General features: G+C 45.3%; 1 protein-coding gene across 2 annotated transcripts in view; it reads right to left on the bottom strand.

Annotated features, from left to right (window-relative positions):
* Positions 1–7,517: 7,517 nt before the first annotated feature.
* Positions 7,518–11,950, bottom strand: part of LOC128347418 (V-type proton ATPase subunit S1-like protein) — a 47,821-nt gene continuing 43,388 nt past the window's right edge. For both annotated transcript variants that reach the window (XM_053302003.1, XM_053302004.1), the window contains one exon: positions 7,518–8,842. In XM_053302003.1, the coding sequence (XP_053157978.1) occupies positions 8,540–8,842 (303 nt within the window). In that variant the 3' untranslated portion in view covers positions 7,518–8,539. The remainder of the gene's footprint in view (positions 8,843–11,950) is intronic.

Raw genomic sequence — 11,950 nt, 5'->3', positions numbered from 1 at the left:
AATTCTCACATTATATCTGTGGAATATGAGAGGGAGAGAGAGGGAGAGGGGAGAGGGAGAGGGAGAAACCACATTCACATAGAATGCAAAACCGCAGTTAAATGGGGCAGAGGTTGGAACTCCATTATGTCGAATGGGTTCAACTGTGGTTCCGCAGTGAAAGTGACTTGCAGTTTGCCTCACCAAACTCCAATTTGAACCTTAGGTTTGTAGTGAATTTCACCACTGTAACCTGAGGTTTTTTGGTGGCAGCATTACACCTGAACACAGACAGCACCATAACCATGGTTTTGCTCACTTTCTGGAACCGTAATCATAGAGACGGCAGCGCAGACCTGCCCAGAATCATGCCCACTCCATGCCTGCGGCGCTTCTCACTGGCCACCTCTCCAAGCACTTGCCCCACCCAGTCTCCGATCCAACAAAGCAGTTGCCTGGCAACAGGGATGCTGCCACGTCCCATCCTAAGTTTCAAAGCCTGTCAAGACAAAGTTACACAGGGGCATGCCCTCTTCCCACTCTGTCCCTTGCTCCACCCTCCTGGCAATCAGGAGAGAAAGGGGGCAGAATGGCAAGATGGGCATCATTATCATTATCATTATTACATTTATATCCTGCTCTTCCTCCAAGGAGCCCAGAGTGGTGTACTACATACTTGAGTTTCTCCTCACAACAACCCTGTGAAGTAGGTTAGGCTGAGAGAGAAGTGACTGGCCCAGAGTCATCCAGCTAGTATCATGGCTGAATGGGGATTTGAACTCGGGTCTCCCCAGACCTAGTCCAGCACTCTAACCTATGTGCTTTGCTTTCTGAAAATGAAGCAACAAAGATGTATATTCACAAGCACATGCACTCGAGGTGGGCATGGCAAATAAAAGCAGGGAAAATAAAAGCAAAAACAGACCATAAAAACGCTGGGATGGCAGCATATGGCAGGGCAGCAATACCCAGGGTCATGTTTAAAAGGCATCCCCAACCAGGAATTTTTGAATGCCTCCGGTCTATTTTTTTACAATTACGTTGGGGGATTCTGTTGTACAATTATTCCTCCCTTTGGGGAATGTATGTGGTCCCTAGGCTTACTCATGAGAAGCGCCAGGCAGCAGGATCAGCACAGCCCCAGTGAAAGGAGCAATTTGATATATGTGACGATGATGGATGCTGTTCCTGAGCAGATCCCTCACTCATGAGAGTGTAAAGCCATGAGGATACCCCTCCCCAACTCATGTGAAGAACTGACTGTGGAGACAGGGGTCAGTTAGGATAGCTACTCATGTGTGGTGACATCCTTTCTCCCATGGACTGCTTTCTCACAAAAGTATCAGGCCATGGGGGTACTGCCTAGCCAGGTTGCTCTATACAAGCGAGCTGAGGGGGCAGGTACCCTGGCAACAGCTCTCCCTATCTTGGTGGCTGCCGCAAAGAAGCGGTCAAAGTGTGCCCTCTACCAGCCCGTCCACCCATTTGAACATGTCCATTTTTGCTTTTGCCCATAACAGTGACCCCTCTCTCATGGAGCCATTGGAAATCAGGGTCCCCTCTCCCATGATTCCCCATGGTGGCAGATCTGCATATGGTGCAATGTTGGTCTGAACCTGGGAAATCTGAATGAGAGTAAAGAACCATCCCCGGTCCTGGTGTTTCCCCAGTCTGCCCACCCGGCTAAGCCCACACAAAATCTCCTTTGGGTGCATCAAAGGCTCCCCTAGAGATGTGGGGTCACTGTGCAAAATTTCTATCATTGACCAGAAAGAACGGGGGCCCCCACACAAGTGGGGCCCCCTTTGGGGAGTTAACTCAACTCATGCTCTCGCAATCTGATGGAAGCATGACGGTTTTTGTGAGCCTAACATCCTCCCCAGTAGACTGGCTGTCTCATGAGAGTGTTAGTCCACTGGCAGCAAGCTGCCACGGGGGCAGGAGTGTGGTTTGGTCTGCACAGACTGCTTTCCAGGGTGAGCCATCACAAGAACATCCTTGGTCACAGCCCTCCCTCATATACATGCCCCCTCTAAGGAAGTCATCATGTTCCTTTCCCTTTCCTGAGTAAGAGGGGAAATGGAATTACTAGACTGTGTGCAACCTCCCAAAAGAAGTGTGAATGGTGAGGAATAAAGTTTGCAGTTCAAGATTAGTCAGAAATTGGTCAGGGAACAGCCATCTATCTAAAATGGGTTCATTACCAGAAGACTTGCATTCCAGAGGACTAAGGTAACATGCTGATATACTTTAAGAACCTCTGTCTATTATCACTGAGACATTCTGGAGAGATGGTGAGGTGCCCCAAGACTGAGACAGGCTGATGTTGTCCCAGTTATTAAAAAGAGGGCAAAGGAGGATCTGGGAAACTGACTGCCTTGGGTACCAGAGAAGATACAAGAAGCCATTGAGGCTCTACCCACGATCCATGTGTGGAGCCTTAATGGGTTCTGCGAGGAGAGTGGGCTTAGCTTGATCTCCCCACAGTCAATCCCCAGGCTAGCCCTGGATGGCCAGATCGACCGCCCACATGATTACCGGTTCCATCATGGAGCCGGTAGGGGTGGGAGGGATCAGGGGCCTCCTGGCCCCCAGAAGTCCCAGGATACCCTGTGCGAGTGCAAAGGGATGCTCCTATTGCCTAAGGACATGCCGCTATCAGGGAGAAACATTAAGCTTTTGATTTCAGTGTTTTGAGCCACTGAATCCCCATCCTTCTGGGATGTCTGTCCAAATCCAAGAGGAAGATTTTAATTAACACCTGGCTGCACCTCTTTTCTGTGCTAGACTGCAAATTTTCAATCTTATTTCCTATAAAGGCTAAAAGTCAACTTTTGTGGTTAGTCGGTAGGAGAGGAGAGAGGGACACTGGGGGTTGCTGATTCCAGAATGTTACCTTCTGAGTTGGTTTAGCTTTGTTAATGGAGTCCACACATGGCTTCTAGAAGCGTGCACAGTTTGCCATGATGCAAGCTTTTGTTTTGCGAAATGCAACTTAAAACCGATCTACTAATACCAGATACCTCACTTGTACATTTTGACCATTTAACCTTGTTTGCCTGTAAACCGGGATATGCAAAATAGGCCACTGGGATTTGGGAAGCTTGAATGTGGCAACCCTATCCTAGGGGGTGGCAGGCTTTCCCTCACTGAAGGTCTTAAAAAAGCGGTTGGACAGCCATCTGTTAGTGATGTCATAGGAAGTTTTTTATTCCCGATTTTCCCTCTTGCAAATTTCCTGAGAATATTGCCGGCCCCATTTTCCTTCACTGCTTTAGTCCTGAGTTTCCTGCATCAATCAGGGAGGTGCATGGACAAGATGGTCCATAAGGCTCCCGCTCCAACTCTATGGTTCTGTGATACTGATATAACTTCTTAACTATTTAATTAGTCATTCTCTGACATTCCATAGAAAGGTGCAACATGTAATCAAATGAACAAAATTTATTTAAAGAATGTCATGTTCCCTTAGCATTCAGGCATACCATAATGTGCAACTCACCCATACCAATCCCAAAACCTGATGAGAGGAATGCATGAGTGAAGAACTGGCCTGTGACCCCATTATTAGGCTCCTCATTGGAAAAGATTCATATATTATTTAAACATTAACTGTGTGGATGGCAGGAAAGGCCGGACAGGGATAGAGACCACACAAATATGTAGCTCCATAAAAAGCTAGTCTGTATTCCAAAGACTACTAAAAAAGCTAAAGATTGAAGAGCTGTATCTGCATTCAGATGCCTGTGCACATGTGAAATTGACTTTACAAATCCAAAATGGAGAAATAAAATCAGTGTTGTGATCAGGAAAATCAATATTTTCCTGAGTTATGGAAAATATGAGTACTGATTTGATTTTTTTCTTAAATAATAATACAGATTGTTATAAGGATTAAAGCAAGATAATGTATGTGAACTGGACTGAACACTATATAAGAACATATGAACAGCCCTGATGGATCATGCTAAGTATCATTACACAAATGCCAAAAAAAAATTGTTTTTTTGTTTTGTTTTCAACTCTTATCAGATAAAGTACCTATTCTAAATCTACAGTTGATGCCTCTGCACTTTTATGGGAGTGAAGACTTTCTGTAACATAACTTCATGATTTTTTGCGTCATGTCACAATCTTCACCATACAAATAATTATTAAAATATTAATAAATATTTTTAAAGACCTTTAGGCAACTATCTAACAGTGGCTTCTTTTTCTCACACTGCTCTGTCTCCATTTTTCGTTTGGTGCCTATCCTGAAGAAGAGTTCTGCAAAACTCAAAAGACAGTTCATTATTTTAATGGTAGATTTTCTTATAAAATTGTTCCAGCATTGAAGACCTTTCCAGCAACAAATATTAAGAATGGCCAGTAGGGGTCTCTCAAGCACTGTATAAACAGACTTCTGAGGGAATGAGCAGGGGGTGGGTTTAATTGTTCTTCCATTCACCTGAATTTGAATTTATGCTTTGGGGTGGAATGGTCAGAATATTGTCAGAAATTGCCTCTCCAGTGGCCCACCAACAACGTGCCACCACACACATCTGCCATAGCATATAAATAACTCAAGCATTGTATTCCAATTACTTCCACATGAATTCCCATACATTCACATTATGTAATGCTGTAAGCAGATTTAAAGTGGAATACATTTGCCCCTCATCCACCCACTTTTATTACATGGGAAACTGGCCGTTAAGGGTTTGTTCCCATTTTGGCGAGTCAGAGACCTCATAATCTTTCTAATATCAGATGTATAGTATTTGCAGATGATTATTGTATCTTTTTTGTTACTGGAAGCTGCATGCTGAAAGCAGGCAGAGCACATGTGTGAAAGAGCTGTCAGTTGCTCCACTTTGCACATGTTCCACTTAATTATTCCACTTTGCAGCTGAAGACACATACAACATTTTGCATGCTGTGCTATAGCGATCACAGTTTACAAAACTATGCATGGTGTGGAGAGAGTATATAGGGAGATGTTCTTCTCCTGGTCTCACAACTCTAGAACCAGGGATCCCAGGAAATTTAGAAGTGACAAAAGGAAGTACTTTTTTACACAGCACCTAATTAATCTATGGAATTCTCTGCCACAGGATGTGCTGATGGCATGACCACTAGCTTTGATGGCTTTATGCAAGGCTTAGGAAAATTCATGGAGGAGAAATCTATCCATGGCTAGTAGTCCTGCTGGATATTGGCTACCTACATGTTCAGAGGTAGGGAATGTCCTTTACTTGTAAAGGGGAATGAATACTTTACATGTCCTTCACTTGTAAAGGGGAATGAATGAATAAACGAATGAATCGCCAGATTCGCCTTTACCAGTAGACCCCCGAAGCGGACCACGAACCAGTTCTGAAGCGGCCTGCGAACCCCTACTCTGCATAATCATTGGTGCTATCCAGATGGCACAGCTACTGGAATAAGACGATAATAATAATGACGATGACTGACACAATGCACAAGTCTCATGAAGATGGAAGACATTAGTGCTGCCACTGCTGTTGATACGGGAGTGGTGCAGCTGTTTCAGACCAGCAGTTCCACAAGCAGCATCCTTGTGGTTTCTCGCCTCCAAATACCAGTTACAGAGGAGCAATGGCAGAAGAGGGGGCATGCCTTCATCTCCTGGCCATGTGGCTTCCTAAAGCATCTGTTGGGGCGCTATGGGAAACAGGATGCTGGATTATAGGTCATGAATTTGATACAGCAAGGCTCTTCTTATGTTCACTGCTACAGGCAAGACTTGGCATTTATTTATATTTACTTATTATGAACTATTTACTATCATTATTATGTCATCATCATCATCATCCTTATCTGATATGATGAGCAAGTCTTACAAGAAAGGAAGACATCAACGCCGCTACTGCTGTGGGCATGAAAGGAGCAGCACCGTGGTTTCCAACTGGTGTTTTCCATTTGCTACAAGGGGAAAAACCACAAGGATGCTGCTTGTGGAACTGCTGGTCTGAAACGCGCGCTGCAGCTACTCACGATCGCAAAAAGCAGGTTTGCAGGAGCGCTCGCTCCGCAAACCTGCTTTTTGCCAGGGGTTCGCCAGCGGGTTAGCCGTTCCAGAACCTCCGGGCTCGGCTGCGAGCCCGGTGGTTCTGACGACCAACAAAAATCGGGCTAGCCTCTGCTAGCCCAATTTTTGTTGGTCGTGAGAATAGCCCCAAAGTGTTGCCTATTTGTCATAAAACTCCATAAACAGCTCAAGCCAGGATTCAAAACACCATGCAGCAGCCAGCTTCATATTCCCTCAGGACAATCACCCATGCTATAAGGAAAACCACAGTGGAAGAGGGGGGGATGCCACAGGCTCGGTGCACTACCACACAGATGCTCTGCGCGGGGTCAGCTAGCAATATTAAAGAGTCATAGGCAGGACTGAGCTACATTGTGTGCCATTGTGTCCCAAGGGAACCAAAATACTACATCAAAGAACTGCAGACTGGACCCTCAAAATAAGTTGTGAAAATCTGCCTCAAATTGGTTAGATTTTGCCTTAAATTGGTTAAATTTATACCAAGAACTGCTGTCTCTATGTGTTAAGAAATGCTGTCTCATAGTGGATTTTTTTTTATACGGTTGACGGATGTGCACAAAACCGGTTTCCTGGTTCAGTTTGAGTCAAAACCGGACTCAAACCAGACCACGTATGTTTGATTTTGGCAACCCGATCAAGGGGCCCGACTCAGTTTGAATTTGAACCAGTTTGGGTTCGGTTCAGATATGCCAGGGGTGCCCAGGATGTTAATTTGGGGGAGGAGCAGACTTACCACCTCTGAGTGCTTCTGCGACCTCAAGGAGTGCTGCTGTGGCCACGGGAACTTCCCCCTCCCCCGTCTGGCCCCCCCTTGCCCATTTCGGGCATCTCTAATCACACAGTGGCCATTTTGGAGGCTGCCATGCGTGCATATGGGCCATGTGTGTGGCCTGTGTGCATGTATGGCAGCCTTCAAATGGCCACTGCATGCTCAGAGGCCCCAAAGGGGGCAGACTGGTCCAGGGGAGGCCAGCGGGGGAAAGAGGAACTGCTGGAGACCCCATGCAGCTGCAGCTGCAGCTGCAGCAGCACACCCCCTGAGGCCGCGGAAGCACTCAGTGATGGAAAGGCCACCTTCCCCCCCAAAAAATATTAACATCCCTGGCACCCTTGAACCAGGCCCAAACTGGCCCGGAGAGTTCGGCTCGACCTCGAGCCAAACCGGGCCCAGTTCGGCTCAAGGGCAAGCCCTCGAACCAGGCCAGTTCGATGTCGAGCCAGTTCAAACATTCCTAATACAGTTGCACAGGATAGGAAGCCTCCTGCCGAAAGCCTATGAAGAGACGTTTATTCCTCCCGCCCCCTCAATCTTCATTATCAAATGTAATTTGCAAAGGTTTGTAAATTGCTTGTAAAGACAAGGGCTTTACTTTTGTAGTATCAGAACCAATCTTTGCTACATTAATTTCTTCCTTCCCACTGAGATCTCTTTCTATCTCCTTGTGCTCAACGACACATTTTGAAATGAACGCCAACAGTCTGGTATCTTTTGATCATTCATTGGAGAAGTCATTTAGTAAAAAACATTTAGCTAAATATTAGAAGAACAGAACATCAGAAAGAAAATGCTGATAACTTCACTGAGATACAAAATGAACAAGAAATTTGCTCAGTGCAGAGGGCACCCTTGTAAAAGCATCAGCAGATGGAGACCACAGCCATTCTGCACAACATACTGATATGTAACAGACACAATTAGCATAACATCTTCTGAAGAAGTACACCAGTTGCTGGCTTATGGACATATTGCATTTCTGCGATGCAAAGTGGCACAATGAGAGGGACGTTTTGGGATCAGTGCATGGCAGGTGATTAGCAATTCACTGAGTTTTCTGTACCTTCAACACTGGAGTCATAGACATTGCAGAAAGGAATGAACTAGTTTAAGTGCTCAGATCAATACAATCATTTCATTCTGTCCAAAGACTGGTGGCATTCCAGCAGCAGAGATTCCCAGTTTATCAATCTCTATGAGCAGCACAGTTCAATTAACTTCATATACAGCTGCAGTTCACAACGCTCCAGTGTCATGGGGGGGAAGTGTGCCACCTTCACTAAGCAACATTTGAAGAACCTTAACTCAGATTTCATTCTTGTTATATATCTTTGGTTGTGGCATTTTATTGTGACGGAGAAATAGTCTTGGCAGTTTCCAACTGTGTGAGAAGTCCATTCTTGCCAGCTGAATGTTCTAGCCAACTAGATTACCACATACTCAATATATGATTAAATCTCAATTGTTCCTAACCATGAGACAATCACTTCTAAAAACATGCAACTTGATTTAGATCATGGAAACACAATGCAATGCAAGTGGGGTTATTGTGATTTGGCTTTGAGTTTCTGAGAAATTTGCACACAGTGCTGCAGCACTTTCTCTTCACAATCATAAGGACTATAAATCTTTTTATTTAAATTGAAGTTGAGATGTTCAAAACTCTAAAATAAGCCCACAGGATGCCAGTATTCCACAGGAGCAGTTTGTTCTCTGTCTATGGAGAACTGCTAAATATAGATTTTAGAGTACTGTTGGCTTCTAAGTTCATAGATTTCATTCCCGTTATTTCTCAGAGGCTCTTTTTCATCAGCTGTGTCAGTGTCTCTCATCTGTGGAAAATAAGCAGGAGAAGCTTTGCATTCGTAATGCCTGTCAAGGGATTTCAAGTGTATCAGCATATGGAGAGCATAGGCCAGAACAAGAAGCAAAATCAGAGACATAACCAGACCCATCAGAATTGCTGGCGGGAACAAGGATGCACAATCTTTCGCATAAGCAAATTGTCCATCTTCAATGTTAAATCCTTGAATCTGTTAAGAAAATAAGATGATGTGAATTAAAACCTCCTCCCTATCCTGCTTTTAGTTTGTCCCCATTGCTAAATCAAGAATGGGTTGTCAGTTTTATCTTACAGTTTTCCCAGGGGTACCTGATATTTGTCTGGTGCCCTGGGAAAATCAAATTTCCCTGGGTACTAGGCACTCTACCCTAGCAGGTTACATATATGAGAGAAAGGGGAGAACAGATAAAGACTGAGGCAGAAGACTGAGACCTCTCTGCTTCCACTGCTGCAGCTATCACGGGAGAAGCCACTGAAGCAACATAACAGAAGCCAGTCCAAGTCCTACAACATGCACCAGCACTGAGCCATTCAGAGGAGGGAACTCCTACATACTGCTGTTTATTTTCCTATGCCTCCTGATATCTTGTCTGCCAGAAAGTCCTAGGCCTCCTGTCCTCTTGTCTGCCAGAAAGCTTCTATGGCTGGTGGTGACCATTTTTTTGAGCAAGCATGCCACACGTCAACTCAAGCCCCAAGATGGAGATGTTATTATATTACTGGTCTCTACAGTATATATGCGCAACCAAGCTCCTCCTTCCTTGGGGTGTTTTCTCCTCAAACCTACTGACTCAGGGATCAGGCAGCACTAGAAGGGCAGGTGGTGGTATAGACCTAACTCTAAGCCATAGCCAGGCCCAAAGAACCTGCTACAAGAGTGCCACTAACATCCACTGCACTGCCTATGCCACTTTTGGCATCCACACCAGTTTGGCCAGTCATGTTCTAAGTCACGCTCACACATCCACATACTCCTAGGGAGGAGAGCTCGTCTTGTGGTAGCAAGCATGTGGTAGCAAGCATGACTTGTCTCCTTAGCTAAGCAGGGTCTGCCCTGGTTGCATATGAATGGGAGACTTGATGTGTGAGCACTGTAAGATACCCCCTAGGGGATGGAGCTGCTCTGGGAAGAGCAGAAGGTTTCAAGTTCCCTCCCTAGCTTCTCCAAGATAGGGCTGAGAGAGATTCCTGCCTGCCTGGACAAGCCACTGTCAGTCTGTAAAGACAATACTAAGCTAGATGGACCAATGGTCTGACTCAGCACATGGCAGCTTCCTATGTCCCTATGTCCTATCTGCCAGGCAGGCATGGCTGTCACCAGGGACATGCTGAGGAGGAGGTGACAGCAGCAGTAGCAGCTGCAAGAGGAGTGGGCCGTTGTAGAGGCAGGACCAGAAGGAGGCAGCCCCAACCCCCAGCAACAGCAGCCCAGCACCGGCCAGCCCCCAGCGGCGGGGACCTTCTGGCTGACCCGCCTGGCACTCCTGTGTGCCACCGCCTTCATCTACTTTGTGGCTTTTCTGGTGGCTTACCATCAGAAGAAGGGGCTGATGTGAGGACTTCTGCCTTGCAAGCTATACCTGGAGAACATCAAACACTATTGCAAGGGGAAGATAAACCTGGAAGCCCTGAGTTATGCCCCAACTTCTCCCCTGGTTCCTGGACTGGTCTAGCATGGAGCAGTATGTCCATGGTCTAGTATGTAATATTTTCACTTTTCTCTGTCACTCCTCTTCTTTTCTAGGGGGATCCCGTTCTTTTGTATGACTCTGAGAATGGGGTGGGGTTCTCAGCCAGTTCAGGGGCTAAATTCATTTCCAGATTAGGCTGAGGATTTGATGCTTTCCTGTGTTGTTCCAGGCCCTTTCCAGAGATATGCATGCATTTGTTTATTTCCCATGCCAATCAGATGTTCACAAGTCCCTCCTTAAGCTCCATCTCTGCTTCTCCTCTCCCCGTCTCCCCCTCATTGCTTGCTTACCTAAAACTAAGATCCAGGCTGCCTCCTAAGGTATTTCCCTCAGAGGATGGAGCTGTTCTGGGAAGAGCATCTAGGTTCCAAGTTCTCTCCCTGGCATCTCCAAGAAAGGGCTGAGAAAGATTCCTGCCTGCAAACTTGGAGAAGCCGCTGCCAGTCTGTGAAGACAATACTGAGCTAGATAGACCAATGGTCTGACTCAGTATATGGCAGCTTCCTATGTTCCTATACACCCCTTGGCATGAAAATAGCTTCTGAGGAACCTAATGGCAGTCCAAAAAGCTACATAATAAGGCTGCCAATTTTATCATGCCAGATCCCAATTATGTATAGGCGTATATGTCAAAATAGCAGCACCTCCCTTTAAACTCATAACAAAATCAGTGCACACAGCATACATTTTAAGAAAGAGGAGCCACAAAGTCCTAGAAGGGACCATTAGAACAGGTAAAGATGGCCTTGTTAATTATCTATATGCATTGCCTGCAGATATCACCATGCCAGCTAACCTAAACTAGAGGTGGTGCATCAGTGGGTGGTGAGCTCTGATATAACAAGGAAATAATTGGCGAGCCCAAGAGAGAAACTCCCACAAGAAGAAAGTGGACAGGCTGGAGGAGAAACCTAGCACATGTGAATAGAAAGGAATAATAAACGCCTCTTTCCAAGAGCCCAGTGAGCTTAGGATAAGAAATATTCTCCCTTAAGAATATTCAATTAGATGTTCAAGAATGAACATTCAAGAACGTTCCATTAGATTTTTAGTCCAAGCCATTGGGATATCAGACAAGGAACAAGCAGAAAGGATTTGAGATGGCTCCCCAGCCAAGTAAAACTGCCACCTGACCTCTTTCAGAAAGTAAAATCCCCGAGTGTTCGGTGATCAGGAGAAGATTATGCTATCTAGATTCCAGCAGCCACTAGCACAGAAAAGCTTTAGAAGAGAACTCACAGGTACTGTGAATCAGTTAGAAAACCCAACAGCAACTTCAAACAAATGAGAACTGCTTGTTCTCTTCTACCTCTAGGGTGACAGGGTGATTCCTTCTTGGCTAAATAGTCTGTCTGAGACCGAGCCATGAGCCTTGACCTTCCCTCCTCTCTTAACCTCATAAGGAGATAAGAGTCAGTAGCAGGTATTATGTCTTGTCCTTAGCTGACCTCGGCAACTAATCCAAGGGTGATATTGCCCTTGAATCAGGGTTTATTTGATTTAAATTATGATTTAAATCATTTCACAGAAGGACTCAATCTTAATCATTTAAATCATAATTTAAATCACTAAGGAAAATTCTATTTAATCATTATTTTCTATTAAAA

This window comes from Hemicordylus capensis, chromosome 2 (assembly GCF_027244095.1).
Source record: "Hemicordylus capensis ecotype Gifberg chromosome 2, rHemCap1.1.pri, whole genome shotgun sequence".
NCBI lineage: Eukaryota > Metazoa > Chordata > Lepidosauria > Squamata > Cordylidae > Hemicordylus > Hemicordylus capensis.
This window is presented reverse-complemented; position numbering and strand designations above follow the sequence as displayed.